General features: G+C 39.6%; 1 protein-coding gene across 1 annotated transcript in view; it reads right to left on the bottom strand.

The window, feature by feature from the left end:
* Positions 1–26,078, bottom strand: part of LOC127662148 (A-kinase anchor protein 6-like) — a 179,254-nt gene that overhangs the window by 30,726 nt on the left and 122,450 nt on the right. Inside the window, 1 exon segment of the mRNA XM_052153190.1 lies at positions 3,595–3,741. Within this exon segment, the coding sequence (XP_052009150.1) occupies positions 3,595–3,741 (147 nt within the window).

Raw genomic sequence — 26,078 nt, 5'->3', positions numbered from 1 at the left:
GCAAAACTGCATTTGGTGTGAACGGCCCTTTAGTATGTTGACGGTACAAGCCCAAGACTTCCAGTTCAATGCACGGAGTATAATCACTGTTGCCCAAAAAAAAAAGTTAAAGTTAAAGTACTTTTAAACTTGACATGCTATCTAAAAAATGTTGTGCTCCTGCACGAGACGCTAAAAAAACAGCGTTACACTATCTAGCGCATGTTTACTTAGAAAAACATTTGAAAAACAGTAGACACAAAACACATTCGATGTGACACAGCCTCTGTTTGTTTGTTTCTCTCTCTCGAGCCTGGACGAGCATCAATGGAATCCAGATTTAGCTATTGTTTTCTCTGTGTAACAAATGTCTCAGTGGGAGGTAAAGTTGATGCCCTTGGAGGGTCACGCAACACAAAAACAGGAATTTATTGCCACTTTATTTTGTTTGGGAACAGTTTGCAATCATAAATTCTTTATAAGCAGAATACTTCAGAAAATGGTCTGTCTTCATAAATATATACGACAGGGGACATCAATTTCATTTAATTCACAATTTGTGTCAGCACAGCAGATGCCAATGGCTGACTTGATAGGCTTGTTTAATATGCAATTGAGATATTGAGATGGCATAATGCACGGTGCAGTATGCAGCGGTGCTCAGATTGAACTCTCCGCACCGCTGACGCTTTATTCCCGTCGTGCTAGCAAAACACCACTCATCACGAATCGTCACCTCTCATGCTAACGGCAGTCAGAAAGTTTGCTGTGGCCAAGTAGCGTTGAATTCACACTTCTGGATGATTCTCATTAACGCTCGATTGCAACATGGGAAAGTAATTAGTTGTTTGCCACTTTGAAACTGCGAAAATACATGATCAGATCGAAGGCTGTTATGCTAATCTTGAAGAGCATTGCAGATGCATAGCCACATGGGTGTATTTGTTTACTGTTTATTAGTGTAGAATAAAAAGTCATACAGCTGCAACAGCTTTTAATGAATCATAACTTTACCATAATTTTCATTAGAAATAGTAAAAGTGTGATACAAATCTGAAAAATCCAGAGAAAACTAGTTTGGTAGGAGTTTGTTTACATAGTTTTAAGTAGTCCTGGGCCTCGTTTCCCAATGACGATCGACCTTAGCGGTTAAGAGGTAAATTTTTTTACGAACGTTTTCCAAAACTGCACTTAACATGAATGTGCGAGGACACACTTTAAGTGCTTCTTAAGAGATTCGCTGTACGTGCAACAGTGCTGAAACGTGACCGTAAAGTGCTGCTTCTCGTAACTTTAGTATATTTGTGCATAAATTTACAATCATTTACATTCCTTGCTAATATTTGTTTAAAAATATTTTCTTAAATACTCGACCTAATTAATGACATATTTATTGTTATAAAATAATACTGTGTAGAACGATCTATTTATTTTACACAATCTGCTTCCATAATCAGGCGTGTAAAGGAGCCAGCTGGTACGTGATAGCCGTAAGGTATGTGTAAACCTCACTCCCCTGGCTTCAAGAGGCACACTAGTGACTGACGCTAGAGGCTGTAGCCTTTAGCCTCATCGTTAGCGTGCCTGAGACGCCGGTTCGAATCCTGTTCGGAGCGGGTTGAGCAGGACTGGTTACAGTGGTGCCGTGACCCGGATGGGAGTGAGGTTTAGGGGGGTGAGTGTAACAGGAGCCAGCTGGTACGTGATAGCCGTAAGGTATGTGTAAACCTCACTTCCCTGGCTTCAAGAGGCACACTAGTGACTGACGCTAGAGGCTGTAGCCTTTAGCCTCATCGTTAGCGCGCCAGAGACGCCGGTTCGAATCCTGTTCGGAGCGGGTTGAGCAGGACCGGTTACAGTGGTGCCGTGACCCGGATGGGAGTGAGGTTTAGGGGGGTGAGTGTAACAGGAGCCAGCTGGTACGTGATAGCCGTAAGGTATGTGTAAACCTCACTTCCCTGGCTTCAAGAGGCACACTAGTGACTGACGCTAGAGGCTGTAGCCTTTAGCCTCATCGTTAGCGCGCCAGAGACGCCGGTTCGAATCCTGTTCGGAGCGGGTTGAGCAGGACCGGTTACAGTGGTGCTGTGACCCGGATGGGAGTGAGGTTTAGGGGGGTGAGTGTAATAGGAGCCAGCTGGTACGTGATAGCTGTGCGGTATGTGTAAACCTCACTCCCCTGGCCTCAAGAGGCACACTAGCTACTGACGCTATAGGCTGTAGCCTTTAGCCTCATCGTTAACGCGCCAGAGACGCTGGTTCAAATCCTGTTCAGAGCGGATTGAGCAGGACTGGTTACACGTGCATGTGTAATATTTCATTTTCACACATTTCTCTCTATATGAAAGCTATGAAAGATTAGTGAAGACAGTGGAGACCCTGTGTATGATCCTGCTAATTACAAGGATTCATTGAATATTACGAGGTTCACCGTGTTATCACGCAGCACAAAATAAGGAGACATTTAGAAGATGCTCTTTAGGAGCATTCACTAGTAAAGCGGAGGTCTGCTCCTTACTCCCAAAATTGATAACGATGACAACAATGTTGCATGTGTGGTGCAACACAACTTGATGTGCTGATGAGAGAGCGCCTTTGGGTGTCAGATAGGAAGAGGAGACATGGATTAGCCAATATATACAGATGATTTTATTGACTTCTTTCTTCTCTCTCTGATTTGAATTTATACAGTTGTCTGCATCAGTCATGCCACCACTTTGATGTTACCAACTAGTCCACACAAATAACTTTATTTGTTTACTAATGAATCTACACGTCCATTTACATAGACTATCTATTTATGTAATTTGTTATTATTATTATTATTATTATTATTACACTTCTTTGTTAAAATAAAAATAATTAAAACAGGCCACAAAACTAAGATGAATCGTAAGATGGATTCTACGATCTGCTTAGGCTTACGATGCTTTTGGGAAACGCAGCCCAGGCTGGTGGTTTGTTAAAAATGCTGGTCACCCAGCATGGCCAAGTCTGGTCAGATTTAGAGGTTTTTAGAGGACTTTTGGGCACTTGACAACTGATCAAGCTGGGAAACTACTCATCGTCCAGCTAAAAGAGCTATACAGCAGTTCAGCCAGGCTGGATGATGAGCTAGAGCAGTTTAAACCTGTAAAATCAAAGTTTGTAAAATGTGTCAACGAGCATAAAAATTGTAGAGAGACCAAAATAGCTCAAAAGATTATCTTCAATAGCTAAAATGCCATCGTAAAATAAGATATATTTGCACATATGAAGCTGAGATATACATGAGAAAGAACTTGAAGTGAAGAGAGGATATATAAGCATTTTAAGAGATATTTACCATGTAATTTTACTTCTTCCCTTCTTTCTTTTGATCTATCTCTGTCTATTTCTCCCCCATCCCTCCCAACCCACCTGCAACTCTCTCTTCTCTGCAGGGTGTCCTGGATCAGGTAAGATCACTCTCAATATGTGACACTCACGTATCAGAGCAGTCTTTTTTACATCGTTTAACAGGGTTTCCCCAAAAGGTGTCTATTGTTTCCGAATCTCCTTGTTCAGAGATGTTGCCATTGCAACTGTCATGTTCGTATAGAAGGCTGAACAGAGAGAAACCAAGTCAAACCTCACCTCAAGTTGATCCCATTTGCTCCTCAGGGCACTCAGTCGCTGGTCAAAGTTAGCTGGAAGTTCAGCACAGCTCCTCTTCAGAGATTCAGACCAACCCAGAAGTTGTGTCTTCTTTGGGAGCCACATGGACATCTCCACACTGTTCCCCTGTAGATGCACATGTACAGTAGTAAACACAGTCAGAGGGTGAGAAAAGACAATTTACCATTTCTTTATGTGGGGCTATTTGTCACATTATTATAGCACAAACAAGAAATGATGAGCAGAAGCGAGGGGAACAGGATTGTTATTCATTTATTGTATTACTGCATCAATGCATGAATAACACAGTTGTGATTTGTATTTCTTCCCTTCAGACAAAAATGTACAGGGAAATGTTTTATGGAAAGGGCAAGAAGAGTGCACAGTTACAGTAGCTCTTCCGACAACAGTATTGACAAGCAAAGCTTTAGTGACAGTGTAAATAACATCGGCAATCAACAATATAGAAGAACGCATGATAAAGAATCACTCAGTTTTCATTTGTAGAAGTTTTGAGTGTATAAATACATCAATTAATTGAGAAATATTCATTTAAATCAAGGAGATATTAGTCATTATAAAACCTTATGTTGTGAACCAGAAATACTGATCATGATCTATATCTCTACAATAAATTGAATGGCATCTATGCTTATATTATTTTATTTGTTTCCCTGTCCCAACCTCAGGACTCCTATCCTTAGGTCACCAGAACCGGCTGGATCCAGCTCCATTCCTGATTCGTGTTGGACTTCACTGCTACGTGTCGCTGTGTGATGATAACTAAATGCAGCCGGTGCCAGCCAAACATCACTTCAATCTATTATGATGGACTTCAGAGGATGAACTGATGCCAACTCCAACCATAAGACATGGGATACTTCATATGCCATTGCCTGAACCTTGGAGTTGGGATGGACCACACCGAACCTCACAAAAATGACCGGCCAGGTTGAACTGCGATGCACCTCACTGATCTCTGCCTGAATCACCTCAGTCTATTGATGGACTACGATCTTGAAATGGAATACATAGACTATCAATTGCCAACAAAAGCCTTCATCAGCCAGTTAACAAGGGCAATTGCATCTATGTGAACTTCTGCAGTCAATACAGGATGGACTTCAAAGACATTGGTCATTAATCTATGTTTAAACACTGTCCCTTAACACTTACTTAGTTTAATCATTTTAAACCAGGACTTGCACAATACATAAGTAATATTGGCATTATATTCATGATGTTAGTCATGTGTGAGTCTGGTTTCTCCCAAGGTTATTCTCCATTAACCAACATCTTATGGAGTTTTGTGTTCCTTGACACAGTCGCCTTGGGCTTGCTCACTGGGGTTATTAATACAATTATTATTTAATTACTTATTTTTAAACACGATTAACAATCGTATTTTATCTAATTACACAATGATGATTCATCGACATTATAGACATTACAGTTTTAGTGTCTGTTAATGCCTGATCTTCTGTAAAGCTGCTTTAAAATGATGTGTGTTGTGAAAGGTGCTATACAAATAACATGGACTTGACTTGACTTGACCATTTTGTCCCAGACGAATTTTACTTTTTTTTTGTTTTTGTCTTCATCCAGTTTATATAAACTCCATGACTTTGTTCACATGGTATCTGGGATTTTTTTAGTTTTTAAATTTTTTTATTTTACCATTTTCTTTGCATTTTATTGTATTTATTTCACTTTGTTACACCTCTTGTGTTCCCGGTCAAAAATGACCAGCCATTGGAAATCAAAAGAGTACACAAAAAAATACAGAAATATTAAGTGTTCAGGAGCATCTATAATAAACTTGTTTTCTTTCTTTGCGTCTGAAAACACTGCATTTTTTTGTTATTTTGACCAGTTGTAATTTTCTGCAAATAAATGCCCTAAATGAACATATTTTTATTTGGAATTTGGGCTAAAAGTTGTCAGTACTTTATGAATATATATATATATATTTTTTAATTTTACTTAAACACATACAGTACCTATAAATAGTAAATCCAGAGAAACTGATCATATTGCAGTGGTCTCTTAATTTTTTCCAGAGTTGTATACATATATATATTGTCCTAACTTATTGCAAAAGCATTGTGGTGCAACAACCTGCCCCTCCCTCTTGTTATCTTTGACCCACCTTTAAGTTTAACCCTGTTAGTAAATGCTTAAACGTTTTATGTGAGAAAACATTATGGTGCCGATCACAGCGGAGTTTGTCTTTCGGAGAAACACCAACAAAACTACATCTGGTTAAAAATCTCATTACGTTTTCACATTGACACCTGTTTGAGTCTCTAGTTTCATCTAAAATCCCATTTTGAAATAAATTTGCCATTTAGCGTAAAACAGCATGCTGTTAAAACACAATGACTACTTTCCCTTAGAAATCCTATACATGGATAGCACTCATGGGACAATGATAATCAGTACTTAGATTCAGAATGTATGATGCTAAATTAGATTTTAACATGGTTGGCATTGACTGGAGATGTTGGCCATTACTATGAATCAGAATTATTTATACTAATTTCTGATTGGTAAAATGCTTCAGCACTGGCATTTACTTGTTTGTTTGACAGTGCAAAGAGAGAACCAGATTCTGTTACCAAACTGACTTTCTATAGCTTGATATTATTAATAATTTCACAACTTAGTCCCACTGTCCACATTTACATTTATGCATTTGGCAGACGCTTTTTATCCAAAGCGACTTACAGTGCAATTATTACAGTGACAATCCCCCCGGAGTAACCTGGAGTTAAGTGCCTTGCTCAAGGACACAATGGTGGTGGCCGTGGGGTTAGAACCTGTCACCTTCTGATTAACAGCCCTGTGCTTTAGCCATTATGCCACCACCACTCCACATATGAGGATTTGCACATAGCAGTCGCACTTGGGTCTCAGGAGGTTAAAAAAAAAGTTACGGATATTTTGGAAACTCGAAAAAACTTCTTAGGAATGTTCTTATGAATTGCACTAACAGGAACATTCTTATAATTTATCCTAAGAACTTTCTTAATTTTTATGTTAAGAAGATTTAGTGATTCCGGCCCCAGACCACAGCTCTGTGCAGAAAAATATCAAATGACAATCTTTGCACTGAATTGCATTTATTGCCAAAATATCTGAGCAGATGATACAGAACAAACCGTGTTTGCTAACTGACATTAATCTCTATCTGTACCAGTAGTTCTGGGAATATGTTACAATTTTTAGACGTGACATTTTCATACTAATGCTGGGCAAACATACAGTAAAAGATGAAAGTGCTGATATTCAACACCTTTTTTCAGTTAATTTTTCTCTTCCTCCCTCCCTCTTTTTCTCTCTCTTCCCATTTCATTTTCTGCATCAACAGCTTCTTGATTCTAGTTTTCGGTTGTCATTTATCATTATGGCGGATGCACATTTAAATATTTAAATGTGCTGTTTTTTCTCTCTTTCCTCGCTGTCATCCGTCCAGCGTTCATTTTTCACTGTCATTTGTTTTGATGGAGATGGTATCACACATCCTTTTAAATCATTCATCCCTTTCAGTTTTTAATAGTGGCCGCCAAACTAAAGACGCTTGGCTTTAAAGTGAAAGAGGGTAACACAATTTGTTTGTTGACAGCAAATATTGATTTTAAGTCCTCCCATTGGTTTAAAAAATGGCATTTTATTGATGAAGAACGCAGACAGCGGCAGAGATAGCTAGAGGAATTAGAATGCCAGAGTGATGAGGAGTTGAATTATCATGCTAACCTAAGCTATGTGCATGGCTGACTTCTGGTCCTTGAGTCACTTTCTCCATTGCAACCTAGATAGGGTGATTTGCATACTTAACCCTAAAATATAGATCTGGCTCAGGCACAGTGAAAACGTATAGTCAACTGTGTAATTGACGGTGAAGGAAAACATATTTCAGGGCCAAGTGTTGCACACAGGTGAAGGTGTGACTGAAAAACATCATTCTGGCATGGCTCCGTTAACCTTGACGAGCAGAGCTAACTAGTGCTACATGACATCTTGAAAAAACTATGTTTATTTTTAAGAGTGGTTTATCAGTGAAAAACAGCACACAAGTCTGGTCACTTACAAAAATAATAGCTCCTCTCTCTTCAACTAGACTAATGGTTTGACTCATGAATGACGGTATGCTCCAAAGGTTATTACCTAGTAGGGCTGCACATTTAAAAAGAAATCAAATTCATGATATGGCCTTGGGGTGATTATTAAACCACAAAAGGCTGTGATTTCTTTAAATAGATAAATAAAAAAATAAAAAATAAACAATCTCAGCGAGCAAATGCAATCTTCCGCTCAGATGTGCTCAGAGTTTGGTTCGGTTTGCTAATGTGCACTGAGCGCATTATATTTAATGCTCCCATATTTATTCAAATTTCACAGAAATTACAAATATATGTGGCCACTTCATGTTACTTAACAAATCTTAAGTAATCAATCCACCAAGCTTGATGGTGTAATTGAACCAGACAGCAATGCTTCATTAAGTTATTAATTTATTACATAAATATATTACTTTTGAACAACAACTATTTTTATTATTATTATTATTATTATTATTATTATTTTGTTTTTTTTATGTTTTTCCTCTTTATTTCAGTTTTATTTATTTATTTATTTATTTATTTATTTATTTATTTTAAGTGAAAGAGTTGTGGTTCTTTTTAAAAGGAAATCTTCCCTCTTGTGAAGAGCATGTGAAATCACATACTAGTTGTTTAGTTATTTATTTTTTTTAACATTTGTGACGTCACACTTCAAATTGCAATCGCAAAAAAAAAAAAATATATAATAATAATAACAATTCAAATCATGCATATTATAAGGGTTTTCTTCAAGTCCTTAACTCTGAGCTTAAGTAATAGTAATAGTCATGCTTGACTTGGCAACATTTTTTAAAAACATCAATGCAACATCACTTCGGCAAAATCACTAAGTTGCCTCAATATATGCCTTGAGGTCCTAAACGAATACAGCAGCTTTACAAACAGTCCTTTTAAGAGTACAATGCTTTTAATAATTGAAACAGTGAGAAAAGATGGTAAAAATAGATGAGATATCACACAAGTTTGAAATTGTCAGCAAAAATGCATGTCACACATGAACACACTTAATGTGTTTCGTAAGATTCATCTTAAAGCATTAAATTAAACTTGGTTCAGGCTCCGTAACTTGTTGAGACAACAGATGTAAGACTCCATGAACGGAGGCGGAGATGGGCCGCTTTTAAATCACTTTATGCAATCGAACCACAAGGCGCCGAGGAAAAATGTGAATTCACGGGACACTCATAGCCTCTCAAGGGGCCCTCGTTCCAACAGTGGATTCGACACTGTCTCTAAACGAAAGTGTCAATTTTGGGCCTCTCCGATGACTAACTGAAGCTGCTGTATTAGGTTTTAAGCATGAAGAAAAGGGAATCCTTTTCAGGGATAGTTCACCCACAAATGAAAATCCTGTCATCGTTTACTATCCTTCATGTTGGTTCAAGCACATATGACTTTCTTTGGAACACAAATAGCAAAATATTAGGGGCCGATAGCATCAGTCACCATTCACTTTTATTGTTTGTAAAAAAATAAATAAAAAAATAGCAGTCTCAATTTTTTTTTTCATCTTCCACAGAAGATATACCAACATACAGCATATCTGCTTGAACGGACCCCAAATTATGACAAAAGTTTATCTTTGGGCAAACTAACCCTTTAACTATCATTAATGGATTAAATGATACATTAATATCACCCTGCAAGTAATCTTAATGAACCACAATGCACCAGTTCTTTTGACATACACGTGACTCTACAATGACTGTACACTGTCTCTGAATCAAAAAATGAAGTGATAACATCTTTCTGGTGCCCTAAAAATGAATCTACAGTGGGCGAAAGAGTCAATTTCGAGCTTCTCCGATAATCCACTGAAGCTGCCGTATTAGATTTTTAGCACGAAGGAAAGGGAATCCATTTAAGAAAAAACTGAATATGCATCAGCCACATAAAAACCTACACTGGGATCTGATGAGCTACAAATTGACTCAAAATATTACATTTGATATGCTTTCATGATACAGAGCTGAATGAAGCTGGGAAAACTGATAATTACTTAATCAGTTTGAGGCCTTTTCATATCTTGCCAGCATCCTTGATGTCTGTAATTCGCTCTAGACGGCGGGTTGGGGAAGGGGGTGCAAAGGAAGCAGTCGAAAGGGGAGGAGGACCGGGTAGAAGAGGCCCATTCATGCAAACTCTGAGCAGCTGAAGAGGGCGAGCCAAGCTCTTAGTGATGTGTGAGCTCCAAGCTTGAAAGACCAGGAAGTAAAAAGCAACATATTTACTTTAAACGGAGGAGAAAAAACGTGAAGCCTCCCATTTGGATGCGATTCCTTACTGTTTATGCAAAATAGATGCTATTTTCCCCGGTTCGTGAAAAATCACTTTGCTTCTAAAAAAGGGGGTGAAAAAAATCTGTTCAAACTGGCCGTGAACAAAAGTCCTAGAAACACTATTTATTGTCACCATGGTGACTAGAAGAATAAGCCATTTTACAGCTGGTATAGAAGGCTCGAATTGAGTCAAGCACTTTTTTTTCACCCCCCGCTCTCTTCTCTCTGGTTCAGAACAAGGTGGGCAGTCACGGCAGGGTCAGCGAGGGACCCTAGGAGAGTTTCCATCAGCCGTTCCAAACCTGAGGTTTCTCTAGGAACAGAATCGGGGGGATGAAATACACTTCACATTGTCAAAATTCATTGAGTGGCACCAAATTGCATTGACAATACTATCGTTCATGACGACAAGAAAAGGTTGAGCCAAGAAAAAGAGATGTCATGGTCACTAACCCACGTGGGACTATGGGAACGCATTTGCTCTATCCCGCTGTCATAATAGCAAGCCATCTGCAAAACAATATGGAGCATGGAGGAATTCAGGATATTTGCTCTCCGACACTTCTCGCTAAAGAGAATGCATTACGTGGGTTTCTAAAGTGGTAATGAGAAATTCAAGAGGACAAATGAACAAAAGATAGCCTGGTCAGCCAAACCAATGTTATAAAAATGGTGAGACACAGCAGCCAGGATTTTAACCCAGAAAGATTTATTAAGAAAACGTACTGGATTGCTTTACAGCCTGATATGGGCTCCCCTTATGGGTTTCTGATTGTGTGATTTTTTTTTATAGGTGAATCTCAAGAAAACATGTCCAGGTCATTGTTTTTAACTCCAAAATATATATATTCTTTTTTTCTTTTTTTTTTAAATAAGCAGTGGAAACCGCTCCAGGCGGTTGGTTGGGAGCCCCTCCTCCCCTCGCGGTCGGTGGCCGTTCCTCCACTTCCAGGCGGCCGGGCTACTCCGTCCTCCAGCGAATAGCCATGGCTACTCCGCCCTGCCACATTCCTCCCTTGTTCTCTCAGGCCAGGGAGCCCCCGGCATGATGTACACCGCCCCGGCCCCATCTGCCGGCAGGTTATCCCTGTCTACCTGGAGGAAAAAACTAAATATGGCACCTACAGGCCATAATGGCGAACGTGCCGAATTAACAAAACATAAAAAAAGAGAGGGGAAAAAGAGAGAGAGAGAAATAGCTTGGTCCTTGGCCACTCCTTCACCCTCTAATGGATCGGAGCGGATCAGAGTGGATCGGAGGCAGTCCTCCGGCTCCTGGCAGACGGAGCACCCGCCGCCTTTTCGGTGGACGGTAGGGGTCTCCCCTGCCCCTGGCAGCAGTAACCGCAGCCGATCCTCCGCTTCCAGGTGGCCGGGCACCTCCGTCTCCGACGGATGGCCATGGCTGCTCCTTTGGGGTGAACGGTAGCGACGAGAACTCCACTAGGGCGCATCCCTCATCCTTCATGGGTTTCGGCACCAGTGTAAAGAGATTAATGGAAAGGAGGAGGCGAGAACCGGCTTGACAATATAAATAATAGTTCCATATAAAACTCAACCAATTGACAAACACACACACAGGTGTCAGACAACTGTCTGTAAATATCTCTCTGTCAGACTGCCGTCTTCAGTCAGCCTTTATCGCTCTCCAGGGCCAATTATGTGCAGAATCACAACCCGCCCTCCGCCCTGCCACAATGATATTTTACATAAAGGAAATTAAGCTTATGTTTAAGGACTATTAACATGTGTTGTACTGCAACATTATTTTTTATGTTAAGCACATTCTCCCCTAAAATTTCAATTTCTGTACTGCCAATTAATTACATATTACTGTAATGTAGTAATAAAACAAATGTATATAGTTTTTTTGCAATTAATTTACTGTTTGCAGGTATCTTTTATGACTTCATATTAATTGAGAAACTACATGGAATATCTGTAAAAATCTATATTTATTTGTCACATTACTGGCCCATATAAAATTGGCAAATAAAACAAGGCAAAAAGGTGAGACAATTTTTGAAAAACTTAAGAAACGGATATCAGTAACAGGACCTAAGATCTAATCTCCCTTATATGCTTGATTTTATTATTTATCAAATGTTATATTTCAGAGAGAACTATGACTTTCAATAGAGTGATACATAACTTTTAATGTGGTAAATTGTGGGTCTTTACATCATTTGATTCATATCGACAAACTACGTCCACCGTTGCCCCTCTACCTCCATTCTGCTGATAGATCTGCTGGTCTAGATGTGTTGTTCTTTTGCAGTCTCCTCTTCTGTCCCCTCACAAGGCTTAGTAGTGAACCCCATAGGAAGCCCACGCCTAATGCCATTGAATGGCGAACAAAGGCACTATTTATCCGGGGCCCCGGGCCTGAAGCTCAGCTGTGAGTTCAGGGAGGAGGGGTTCTCATAGAAAGATACTCCTTAAAACCCCTTAAAATCTCTCCACTGACCCTCTCTACACTGAGCGTGGCATTTTTATTTACCAGACAAACACAAGACAAAATACAATCAGCCAAGAAAGTTGGGCTTTAAGAGCCAAGAGAGAGAGAGAGAGACAGCCTAAGATCAGTTCAGTCTTGCTCAATCTGGTTGCAAGATAAAGTGATGGTGCCAAAATGTGCATTGATTGAAGCACTGAGCACTGAGTGTTATGTACAGTATTGCTAAGAAGCTGCTCTTTCATTACCATGAAAGTCAAGTGTCTTCAGTTATGTCTCATTTAAGAATCAATTTAATGTCACATAGCAACACCCTGACAACCACCCAGAAAAACAGACAAGTACTATTTGTTGTTTCATTTAGAAAATGTTTACTTCTTACATATTTCTACAATAATTCATAAAGAGAGGGAAAAATAAAACCATAGCAACCCCCAAGCAACCATCCAGAACACCCTAGCCACAGCATAGCAATGCCCTGACAACCACCAGAACAATGGGTAAGCACCACTCAAATTTTCTTCAGAAAATTTAATAATCTAGTTTAAGTATCAACTTTGTCTCAGAGGCTTCTCTTAAAATGTGATAAAAGTAAAAAAAGACAACCACCCAGAACCCCCTAGCAACCACATACTGTAGCAACGCCCTGACAACCCCCCAGAACAATGGACAAGATTTGTATTTTATTTTCAGAAAAATGTCAAAATCTGGTTAATGTATCAACTTTCTTAAATATTTCTCCGAGATTTTTTAAACAAAAGTAAAATAAACATAAAAAAAAAAAAAAAAACGCACACACAAAAACACCTACTGTAGCAATTTAGTAGCAACCACACAGCAACACCCTAGCAACCCACCAGAACAACAGGCAGGCACCATTCACATTGTTTAAGTATAAGCAGAGCTTTCTCCTAAAATTCATTAGGAATATTTTCCGGGTTCAAAACAAGTTAAGCTCAATCGACAGCATTTGTGGTATAATATTGATTACCAAACATCTTGGTTACAGTGAGACACTTACAATGGAAGTGAATGGGGGGCATTTTTGAATGTTAAAATATTCACTGTTTCAAAATTATAGTCACAAGATATAAATGTAAACATGATTTCTGTGTAAAGTTATAGCCAACTTTGTGTAAAGTTATAGCCAACTTCATTGCCATGGCGATGTAATGTCAACAAAGCCCTAAAACTACTGTAAAAATTATGATTTAAATAACTTAATACCTCAAATAATACATGAGTCATAACAGAGCAAGTAGTGCAAGTGTAAAATTATAAGCTTCACATTTCTGACTTTCAACTCTCAACAAATTTGCCCCATTCACTTCCATTCCAAGTGTCTCACTGTAACCTCGATTTTTGCTTTTTTAAAGAAAAGGAGGGACTAGTCTAAATAAATGTTTGTGGTAAGACACATAAAAAAGAGTGTAGAAATACAATAAGAATGTAAGCATAGAGCTACACTAAAAACAAGGACTTTTGAGGTTGTTCACTTTACTTCATTAAAATGAACTAAAGCAACAACATTCTAGAACATTTTGTCTTAACTTAAATTCATTATGTTTAATTCAATTCAACTTGTCCAATTCAAATCCATTTGAGTAGGTCTGCATGAATATTTTTTGTAGCACTGATGAAACTGACCAGGGGATTTCGATTTCCCAGCATGCTTTGCAGGGGACTGAATGGTGTGAAGAAATGTCGAAACTAAGTGTTATTTTATGCATTTTTGAGCAAGAGAAGAACAGGATGAGTTTTATAATTTTTTTAAGTAGTAGTTTGGCTGCAGTTTGGGGGGTTGCCAGTGAAGACTGGTGCTTGTGCTTTGGAGGAGGATGGACTTTCTAGTGATGTTTATTTGAATGCTGCTTAACTCTATAAGCAGTTGCTGTCAAACTGTCTCACTGACCTTACACTTGCTCACCTGGCATATACTAGCGATTAAAAAAAAATTCTTTGAACCAACATAAGACAATTAAATACACCTTAGTAAAATAATAAAATGATATTGGAACAACATAAAAAATAAAGTTTGATTAAACTAATAAAGTTGAGTTAAACCAACTATAGCAAATTGATTTGACCTAATCTAACTAGATTGTTAGTTTAATGAAACTGAGTTAATTAGAAGTAACTTAATTACTTAATTGCTTGTAAGAATGTTCTTAAATTAAGTAAAGTTAATGAATTCATTTTTGAGCATATGAATAAATGTGGAAAATAATTTATCCAATGAGACATTTTTGAGCTCATATTAAGATCTCTGACTTTTCGTTACAGATTTTAGTATCTTGACAGATCTGAGCACAGTGTGAGACACTGTTGAGACTATAGAGGACACATGTGATATTATTATGGTCTTTTCCTCAAAAATAAATTCTGATCTGCTCTTCATCTATTCTCAAACCTGTCTAGTAGAAAGAATTGAGATATTAAAGAGATCTCCATTTTGAGTTTTCCATTCCTGTGGGAGAGATGATCAAATTTGGTCTTTTTAGTGATTTTAGCCGACTGCAAAGTGCTGATAGAAGTCCCCATTTACATTCCATTTAAACTCAAAGTTGTCCGAGAGAAACAATTCAGATATTAAAGAGATCTCATTTGTGATTTTTCCTTTCCTATGAGTGAGATTAGAAAGTTTAGACAATTTAGTGACTTCAACCAACTACAAACAGAAATCGTTATGTAGAGGACTGTCTGAATTCTCCGTAACCTTCTATCCTGCTTCATAGCTGGAGCTTTGAAAGTAAATAGGTGTGAACGTGACAGATGTTCCAACTCCGCTAGTAATTTTCCATGAAAATTAATGGCAGTTCGGCTCAATGAGTATAAATTTGCAACCTTTGAAAAAGAGGAGGAAAATTAAAATGTACAATGTCATTTAAAATTGGCAGAACCGGCCGAATAAATTACATTTGAGGAGTCGAATCGCTTGCTTTCTTCTAGCTTATTCCATTTTCATTAACTGAAAATCGTATTACACAGGCAATGCATTGTTAATTGGAGCCTATATTGCATTATCCCCATATAAATCAAATGACAAAAATGAAAATGAATAGCAAATTCACTAATAGCGAATCATAAAACAATCTTTTTTAAGTATCCCTCATTAATAATTTAATTCCAATTATATATGTAGTGCAAAATGGGGTTTAGGAAGCCTTTATATTTCAGGAGCTTTTTTGTAGGGTCAGCCCATCTGCTTTTGACTGATGTGATAATAATGGAGATGTATTTGGGTTCTAAACCAGGGATTAAGATAAAGAGATAGCCCAAAAAAAAGAGCAGGTTTATTCCTAAACTAGTGCTGAGTTATCAACTGAAAGACGTTGAGAACTTTCATTAGGACAAGCATCACTATTACCATTGTTGCTTTTTGAGGTGAAGTGTGCTATTTCTTTACTAAGCAATTTGACTTACAACTTTTGCCTCGCACCTTGTATTACATCAAGGAGGTAAACTCTAGCTGATGGGCTGCAGAGTAGAAGGAATGTCTGAATTGAGCTGAATGGAAAGCAGCATTTGTAGAATAGCTGATCATTTAATGCAGATGACCTCTGCCAGTCCTGCCGTGCATGTGCACAAATTTGCATGGGGTCTGGGCACAGATGAACAATGTAACCTAAACGCAGGAAAATTTTTATTCTAATGAAGTGGGTGTCAAGGCCAGTGTAAAAGCCTTATGATGAATGGAGCAAAGCAGGGCACACACTCTATAGCTCTCACACGTTAATTGTGTGGCTGAAATGTGCAAAGGGCGTCTCCACGTCCTTAAGGAAGTTCAGAGTTTAGGAGGGAAGAGTGGGGGTGGGGATCTGGGAACAACTGGGGTATTAAAGGAATGTTCCGATGTTGACTCGTCCCGCATTTACTTAGAAATCGTGGTTACAGTAAGGTGACAGAAGTGAATGGGGTCAGTCAATCAACGTAATACACACTTTTTCAAAAGTATAGTCACAAGAGGTAAACAATCATGATTTCAGTGTTATAAAATTGCTTATTAATCTTATCTGTATTAAGCTAAATCCAATATTACAACTTCGTTGTCATGATGACGTTGCGCCAGTAAACTCTGTAATCTGGTAAACCCTGTAACAGCGATAGATCCCTGATTTGATCATACTATAATCATGTAAACGCATATAATTTTTACACTTTGTGGCTATATTTTCGAAACGGTGTGTATTTTTTTAGGCCCAATTTACATCCATTGTAAGTGCCTCACTGTAACTTTTTTTTTCAAAATTTCTTTTATATAAATGTTATATATAATGTTTACATCCTGAGTATATCAATTGGCTCCAGAGCCATTAGTCACATGTCATTGCTCACGATGCTCAATGTTCAATATCTGAAAACTGTTTTGCGCTTAAAGTGAGTTTATCCCAAAATTTTAATTCTGACACCATGTACGGACTCCAGTAATGTTTTTTCAAACCCACATAACACCCAAAAGGGATGTTGGGAAGAATGTGAGGAGTCTCAACAGCCTCAATCACCATTCACTTCATTGTATGGAATAAAAGAGCAGCATCAACATTTCTTCAAAATGTCTGCCCTGTGTTCCACAGAAGAAAGTTACGGATTTGGAAAGATGGTGAGTGGATGATGACTTATTTTTCAGGTGAACTAAGTCTTTAATAGTTACAGCAGTAATTGTGAATACTGTTGAAAATGTAGGCATGTAAGCTCAAGCTTGTGTGCGGAATGACATCAAATGTAAACAAGCACTATGCGTGTAACATAAAAGGCAGTTGGCAAACAGAATGCTGTCTGAAAATATTTCACAACATGTCTGCAGCAAGTAGCACCGAACATGAGGCCCAGATCAGGAGCTGTAATGATGGACGGAGTACACTCGTTTAATGCTCCATCTCTCCGTTCCTCAGGGGACCGTACAACTGTTTCTCCAGACTCTCTCCAAACAGCAGGTAGGACAGGAATCCCCTAAGGCTTTCCACAACACGGAGCCAGAGAATATCACACACACACACACACACACAAGTCGAGACATATTCTCTCAAAGCTTCACCACCTCAAATCACTAAAACTCTAAGACACCTTCCTGACCTCTTTTGAGTGTGGTCTGGTCCTCTCAATCTTTGGTCTTCTATCAGAGGTCAAGAGATTGAGGATTCGGGGCAGTTTCTTCACTGATAGCACACATGTGTCACTGAGATGTCTATTTGATGTGTGTGTTTATGTGGACAATGTAATACATAAAGTGTCTCTACATCATGTCGCTAAAATGTTTGCAGTCGATCTTCGAACAACATTCAATATGTCTTTTTGTGAAATTTTTTTATAAAAGAATTTGTGTACAATGTTAAACAGATGTTTGTACGCAAATATGATGCTTGCACATCTTGTGAAAGGTTCAGAACATGGGACCAGATTCATGAAACTAGTATTTTCTTCTTATTTTATAACTTATAGGAATATTCCAGGTTCAACACAAATGTAACAGAGTTCAATGGAAAGGAGGAGGTGGGAACTGGACGAAGCATCAAAGTAATGTATAATGATACATAAACACAAACGCATAAGGGGCAGCTGCTTGTAGCTCTATCTCTCCCAATCTGCCGCATCTCGTGCACTTATCCCTCTCCTCGGCTGATTAGCCTGATTGGGGGCCAGGCGTACTTAGTTAAGGCCCGGCCCGGCACTGCCCCGCCATCCTTTTTATCACACTCCTCCCTCCTTTGCCTCAGGCAAACCGTACACACGCCTTCAACAACCTGGGAGGGAGACAAGGGGAGGGAAAAACAAAACAACAAAAGGAGGAGAGGGGAAGGCCAATGCAGATACCAGCTCCAAGTGGTCAGCAGCAAGCCCCTCCTCCCCTCGCGGATGGCAGCCGTTCTTCCGGCATTTTGGCAGCTGGTAGGGAACTCCTCCGCCCCTGGCAGCGGCTCTACCACTCTAGGTGGTCGGCAGCAAGCCCCTCTTCCCCTCGCAGATGGCGGTCATTCTTCAGACCCCACCACGTTTTGGCGGCCGGTAGGGAACTCCTCCGCCCCTGGCAGTGGCTCCACCACCCCAGGCGGCCGGCAGTGAGCCCCTGCTTCCCTCGCGGATGGCGGCCAATCCTCCAGCAAGAAAAGGAGGGACGAGGTAATCAACATTATATATTTTTGGTAATCATCATTATGCCACAAACGCTGTCGATTGAGCTTGACTTATCTCAAACCCAGAATACTCCTTTAAGAAAAAAAGTAATTTGTTCTCATCTTTTTTCTCAAACCTTCCATTATTATAAGTTTAGAGCTGCATCAAAGTCTTTCTACCAAGTCAGTCCTCTATCGACCATCTTTGGAATGCTCTTGGGAGACTATTTCCAGTCATGCAGCTCCTATTTACATTTACATTTATGCATTTGACAGACGCTTTTATCCAAAGCGACTTACAGAGCCCTTATTACAGGGACAATCCCCCCGGAGCAACCTGGAGATAAGTGCCTTGCTCATGGACACAATGGTGGTGGCTGTGGGGATCGAACCAGCGACCGTCTGATTACCAGTTTACCAGTTATATGGTTTAGACCACTACACCACCTATTTACTTGTATGGGGACAGACCAAAATCTCCAAAATTGTTGGCCAAGATTACAAAGCACATTTTTCATAGAATCCAGGGCGTGCTGAGTGAATCCAGTCAGGCTTCCTAAGCAACCAATTGGCCTGGTTGCTAGGGTGGGTAGAGTCACGTTGGGTTAACCTCCTCATGGTCGCTATAATTTGGTTCTTGCTCTCGGTGGGGTGCATGGTCAGTTGTGCGTGGATACTGTGGAGAATAGCGTGAAGCCTCCATACGCTCTAGGTCTCCGTGGTCATGTGCTCAACAAGCCACATGATAAGATGCGTGGATTGACGGTCTCAGATGTGGAGGCAACTGAGGTTTGTCCTCCACCACCTGGATTGAGGCAAGTCACTAATTCAAGAAAACAGGTTAAGAATATTTTGCATTCCCGAAAAGACTTCTGTAGTATGTTATCTTTTTATTTAAATTGTCAAGTTTTATAGCTAGATACCTTTTTAAGAACTTCTTATAGATTATCTTAAAAATTGTCTTCTTTTTTATGCATGGCTCCAGCTCTTGTGTGCCCTGACTTACCCTGTGTGTCCCTCTCTCGGAGAGCTTGCTGAGAGAGAAAAACACAATTGGAGCAAAGCCGCAGTGAGAGAGGAGAACATAAAGTGGAAACAGAGAGAGAGAGAGAGAGTTGTCCGTTGCTGTGGAGGTCTTTCCAGCATCCTGGAGCGGAGCCAGTCAAACAACAGGGAGCAAAGACAACAACACAGCGCTCTGCCTGCCATCCAGTCCAGAGAACAACTCCAACATTACATCACAGCATTAAAATGCCATTATGCCTTGCATTGAAAGGAACAGCCGAATGTACATAAAGAGTTATTTAGGATATTTTCAGACACAGATGCAGTAAATTGCTGTATCTCTCTCATAGTCTTAACGCCTCGGGACTATTTGCCCACAATTAGAGTACCGCCCCTCCATGCCCCTCTCTGCTTTTAACTCTTATGAGTAAACTTTCCCAAAGCCCCACAGTGCATTCTTCAAGGCAAAATGCAAATACTGCTTTCCTTCTGACTAGCTACTGGAAAATAGTGGTGCAGATAGTGCCGATCTGTGAGAATGTATCTGTGTGTGTGTGTGTGTGTGTGTGTGTGTGTGTGTGTGTGTGTGTGTGTGTGTGCGTGTCGGACAAATCCAATGACATACTCCAATGGCAGACTACAGTCCATTACCAAAGCTATACAAATATACATGAACTTATATATGGACACAGAAATAAATACAAGTACAGGTTGACTGGTTTTAAATTAAGCACAAAATTCCCTGACTTGCATTTGCAAAAAAGTACCATGGTATCACCATGAATTTTTGGTCATGGTAATGCTTTGGGATTGTATGTGGTTGGTATCATATTAATACTATGCTTTTTCACATTTGCCATGATAATACCATCTTTTTAAACATGGACCATAGTAATACTACAGTATTTATTTCATTTGGTAATACCATTATTTATGGAATTTAATCAACGATAATACCATGTTTTTGAACATTGTGGTTTTTCTTACATTTGCCATTATAATAAGATTATTATTTATTTTATTTTTTTTTATTTTATATGTACCATGGTAATACTTCAGTATATATTTAATATGGTAATACCTTTATCTTTGCACTTTAATCATGGTAATACTGTGGGGGTTTTTTTACATTTACAATGATAATACTATAAAAAAAAATTATGTACCATTTTTGTACATGTATCATGGTACTTCAATGTTTTTGGACCATGTACCATGGTAATACCATGTTTCTGCTTCATTTACCATGGTAATACCACGTTTATGTGTCATTTACCATGGTAATATCATGTTTGTGAGTCATTTACCATGGTAATACCATGTTTGTGCTAATCATGGTAATACCATATTTGTGCTACCAGCCGCTAAACGCAGCGGGGTCATGATGACCACCGACCGTGAGCGGGGAGGGGCTTCCGGCCGACCGCCTGGAGTGGGAGAACTGCTACCATGGGCGTTGGAGACCCCTTCTATTTCCCGAAAACACGACGGGTGTTCCATCCGCCAGGGGCCGGAAGAATGCCTCCGATCCACCCGGGAGGGTGTACCTCATGGGGGCTCCCGGCCCGAGAGAACGAGGGAGGAATGTGGCAGGGCAGAGGGCCGGGTCCTGATTCCACACACCCGGCCATTAATCAGGCTAATCAAGCCTCAGAGAGGGATAAAGGCCACCTGGAGACCGCAGTGGAAGAGGGAGATTTACAGTCCGATGTCCGACACCTGTGTGTGTGTTTGTCTTTTTGGTTGAGTTTATAATTAAAATATTATTTATATTGTCAAGCCGGTTCTCGCCGCCTCCTTTCCATTAATCCCTTTACATCTCATTCAGTGCCACAGTATCAACATCTAATGTCATAACTCCACCATGGTACCACCACAAGAAGTTTTTAGGACACATGGGATAAGGCATATTGTGTTAAAGTATGACCTTTGACCTCTGATCTATGCATAACCTAATAACAATTGTTTATGTTGGCATTCAAATAATAATGCTCATTCCACCGTGATTTCTTTTTTCTTTCTCATACTGATTAAAGAAAACCCCGGTATGAAGATAATCAGAAATAGAATTCATTATTCGAGATGCATCGTTTGAATCAAATTGGCAGAGAATGAGAGAAAGACAGAAAACAAGAGTAGCTTTTTTCGCTAATTAATCTCAGATCTAATACCCAGCCGTGAATTTCGCCCAGACACACTTTCTTGTACAGAAAATAATATGGCTTCCTCTAGTCAACAGCAACATTTGGATTAGTGAATAATGCATGCAGCATAACAGGACTCTACCCGAATTGCTGACAACAAAATATTAATCTTCTCTTATATTCACCATCTCAAGGGTCTGATCTCCAGAACAGAACACCCCCAAAACTAATGCAGCATGTATTTAGGGAACACTAACAAATTTGCCTGTTTTCTGAGGGAAATTGACAAAGCACAATTTTAATACATTTTGAACACAAGAAGACTTCTCATCTGTATACAGGAAATAAACTCACAGGACTGTGTTTGAGATTGTATGTTAGTATCTGTGAGTGTATGCATTTGTCTAAATAGGCTCTGGATGTTTTAGTGCCATCTAGTGGTTTGAGCAAGTGCACGCATCACACTGAGCCCAGAGTCAATTTAAGAATGGCGAGTGAGTCCCCTCTCCGCTTTTCTCACTCCCTCTCATTTCCTTTGCTTCTCTTTCCTTAACTTTAATTTGCTACTCTCTTTTTACTTTTTTTTCTTTCTCTGCTTTCCAAATCATTCTTTCATTTTGTGTTCTATGCTCTCTTGCTTTCCATATCTTCCCTTCATTCTCTTCCTTTACTGTCCTTTCCCAATCTCTTACTATTGTTTCCTTCTTCTTCTCCTTTCCTTTCATTTCCTTTCCCTTCTCTTCTCTTCTCTTCTCTTCTCTTCTCTTTTCCTTTCCTTTCCTGCTCTCTTGCTATCATCTCCGTTTCCTTCTCTTCTCTTCTCTTTTCCTTTTCTTTCCTTTCCAGCTCTCTTGCTATCATCTCCGTTTCCTTCTCTTCTCTTTTCTTTTCCTTTCCTTTCCTTTCCAGCTCTCTTGCTATCGTCTCCGTTTCCTTCTCTTCTCTTTTCTTTTCCTTTCCTTTCCTTTCCAGCTCTCTTGCTATCGTCTCCGTTTCCTTCTCTTCTCTTTTCCTTTCCTTTCCTTTCCTTTCCAGCTCTCTTGCTATCATCTCCGTTTCCTTCTCTTCTCTTTTCTTTTCCTTTCCTTTCCTTTCCAGCTCTCTTGCTATCGTCTCCGTTTCCTTCTCTTCTCTTTTCTTTTCCTTTCCTTTCCTTTCCAGCTCTCTTGCTATCGTCTCCGTTTCCTTCTCTTCTCTTTTCCTTTCCTTTCCTTTCCTTTCCAGCTCTCTTGCTATCATCTCCGTTTCCTTCTCTTCTCTTTTCCTTTCCTTTCCTTTCCTGCTCGCTTGCTATCATCTCCGTTTCCTTCTCTTCTCTTCTCTTTTCCTTTTCTTTCCTTTCCAGCTCTCTTGCTATCATCTCCGTTTCCTTCTCTTCTCTTCTCTTTTCCTTTCCTTTCCTTTCCAGCTCTCTTGCTATCATCTCCGTTTCCTTCTCTTCTCTTTTCTTTTCCTTTCCTTTCCTTTCCAGCTCTCTTGCTATCGTCTCCGTTTCCTTCTCTTCTCTTCTCTTTTCCTTTCCTTTCCTTTCCAGCTCTCTTGCTATCATCTCCGTTTCCTTCTCTTCTCTTTTCTTTTCCTTTCCTTTCCTTTCCAGCTCTCTTGCTATCGTCTCCGTTTCCTTCTCTTCTCTTTTCCTTTCCTTTCCTTTCCTTTCCAGCTCTCTTGCTATCATCTCCGTTTCCTTCTCTTCTCTTCTCTTTTCCTTTCCTTTCCTGCTCACTTGCTATCATCTCCGTTTCCTTCTCTTCTCTTCTCTTCTCTTTTCCTTTCCTGCTCTCTTGCTATCATCTCCGTTTCCTTCTCTTCTCTTTTCTTTTCCTTTCCTTTCCTTTCCAGCTCTCTTGCTATCGTCTCCGTTTCCTTCTCTTCTCTTTTCCTTTCCTTTCCTTTCCAGCTCTCTTGCTATCATCTCCGTTTCCTTCTCTTCTCTTCTCTTTTCCTTTCCTTTCCTTTCCTGCTCTCTTGCTATCATCTCCGTTTCCTTCTCTTCTCTTCTCTTTTCCTTTCCTTTCCTTTCCAGCTCTCTTGCTATCATCTCCGTTTCCTTCTCTTCTCTTCTCTTTTCCTTTCCTTTCCTTTCCAGCTCTCTTGCTATCATCTCCGTTTCCTTCTCTTCTCTTTTCTTTTCCTTTCCTTTCCTTTCCTTTCCAGCTCTCTTGCTATCGTCTCCGTTTCCTTCTCTTCTCTTTTCTTTTCCTTTCCTTTCCTTTCCTGCTCACTTGCTATCATCTCAGTTTCCTTCTCTTCTCTTCTCTTTTCCTTTCCTTTCCTGCTCTCTTGCTATCATCTCCGTTTCCTTCTCTTCTCTTTTCTTTTCCTTTCCTTTCCTTTCCTGCTCACTTGCTATCATCTCCGTTTCCTTCTCTTCTCTTTTCTTTTCCTTTCCTTTCCTGCTCTCTTGCTATCATCTCCGTTTCCTTCTCTTCTCTTTTCCTTTCCTTTTCTTTCCTTTCCTGCTCTCTTGCTATCGTCTCCATTTCCTTCTCTTCTCTTTTCTTTTCCTTTTCTTTCCTTTCCTGCTCTCTTGCTATCATCTCCATTTCCTTCTCTTCTCTTCTCTTTTCCTTTCCTTTCCTTTCCTGCTCTCTTGCTATCATCTCCGTTTCCTTCTCTTCTCTTTTCTTTTCCTTTCCTTTCCTTTCCTGCTCTCTTGCTATCGTCTCCATTTCCTTCTCTTCTCTTTTCTTTTCCTTTCCTTTCCTTTCCAGCTCTCTTGCTATCATCTCCATTTCCTTCTCTTCTCTTTTCCTTTCCTTTCCTTTCCTTTCCTTTCCAGCTCTCTTGCTATCATCTCCGTTTCCTTCTCTTCTCTTCTCTTTTCCTTTCCTTTCCTTTCCAGCTCTCTTGCTATCATCTCCGTTTCCTTCTCTTCTCTTCTCTTTTCCTTTCCTTTCCTTTCCTGCTCTCTTGCTATCATCTCAGTTTCCTTCTCTTCTCTTTTCCTTTCCTTTCCTTTCCTTTCCAGCTCTCTTGCTATCATCTCCGTTTCCTTCTCTTCTCTTTTCTTTTCCTTTCCTTTCCTTTCCTTTCCTTTCCAGCTCTCTTGCTATCGTCTCCGTTTCCTTCTCTTCTCTTTTCTTTTCCTTTCCTTTCCTTTCCTGCTCACTTGCTATCATCTCAGTTTCCTTCTCTTCTCTTTTCTTTTCCTTTCCTTTCCTGCTCTCTTGCTATCATCTCCGTTTCCTTCTCTTCTCTTTTCTTTTCCTTTCCTTTCCTGCTCACTTGCTATCATCTCCGTTTCCTTCTCTTCTCTTTTCTTTTCCTTTCCTTTCCTGCTCTCTTGCTATCATCTCCGTTTCCTTCTCTTCTCTTTTCTTTTCCTTTTCTTTCCTTTCCTGCTCTCTTGCTATCATCTCCGTTTCCTTCTCTTCTCTTTTCCTTTCCTTTTCTTTCCTTTCCTGCTCTCTTGCTATCATCTCCATTTCCTTCTCTTCTCTTCTCTTTTCCTTTCCTTTCCTTTCCTGCTCTCTTGCTATCATCTCCGTTTCCTTCTCTTCTCTTTTCTTTTCCTTTCCTTTCCTGCTCACTTGCTATCATCTCCGTTTCCTTCTCTTCTCTTTTCTTTTCCTTTCCTTTCCTTTCCTTTCCTGCTCTCTTGCTATCGTCTCCATTTCCTTCTCTTCTCTTTTCTTTTCCTTTCCTTCTTTCTTCATTTAATTTTATTTTCCGATCTCTTGCTATCATTCTCTTCTCCTCCTCCTCTTCTGCCCCCTTCCTTTCCTTTTATTTTTCTTTTCTGCCCTCATACTTTCTATTTCTCTTCTTTCTCAGCCCTCTTCATTTTCTTTTCTTTCCCTGCTCTCATCCATTCCTTTTCCTTCTGTGCCCTCTTCCTTTACTTTCCCTCTCCTCTCTCTTAGAAAAACACATCATTGGGAATCAAACTCTGCATATTTGACCAGATGCTTGACTTTATGCTGCCAGTTCTCATACAAATGGGAAAAAGTGCAAAAGGAAGATACATCATATTAATGAGGTATAAATAGGTGTGGTTTGCAGTCTGCAGTGAAAACATCCACAAATTTTCAGTGTTTTCTATACGTCAAGTGGTGAAATGACACCATGGTGCACTTATTTAAATTAGTTTTTCTATGTTCATCTATTATTGTTGTATCAGCCAATTCAGATGAACCCGCCCCTAAACCACACATAGAAGACAGTGAATTGGTTCAGTTTTCATGTCTGTTAAACAGATTTTCCTGTCTAAGTGGGCGGCTCTAGACCAGATAAAGCTGCAAATAGACCAAACTTAATGTTAACAGTTAAAAGTCAGGTTATGCAAGACTAGTAAATTGTTTGTGATTATGTGAATGTCTGTCTGTAGATAATGTTTGCATTTGTCT

This window comes from Xyrauchen texanus, chromosome 22 (genome assembly GCF_025860055.1).
Source record: "Xyrauchen texanus isolate HMW12.3.18 chromosome 22, RBS_HiC_50CHRs, whole genome shotgun sequence".
NCBI classification, from domain to species: domain Eukaryota; kingdom Metazoa; phylum Chordata; class Actinopteri; order Cypriniformes; family Catostomidae; genus Xyrauchen; species Xyrauchen texanus.
The sequence above is the reverse complement of the archived record's forward strand: the minus strand, read 5'-3'. Positions and strand labels throughout refer to the sequence as shown.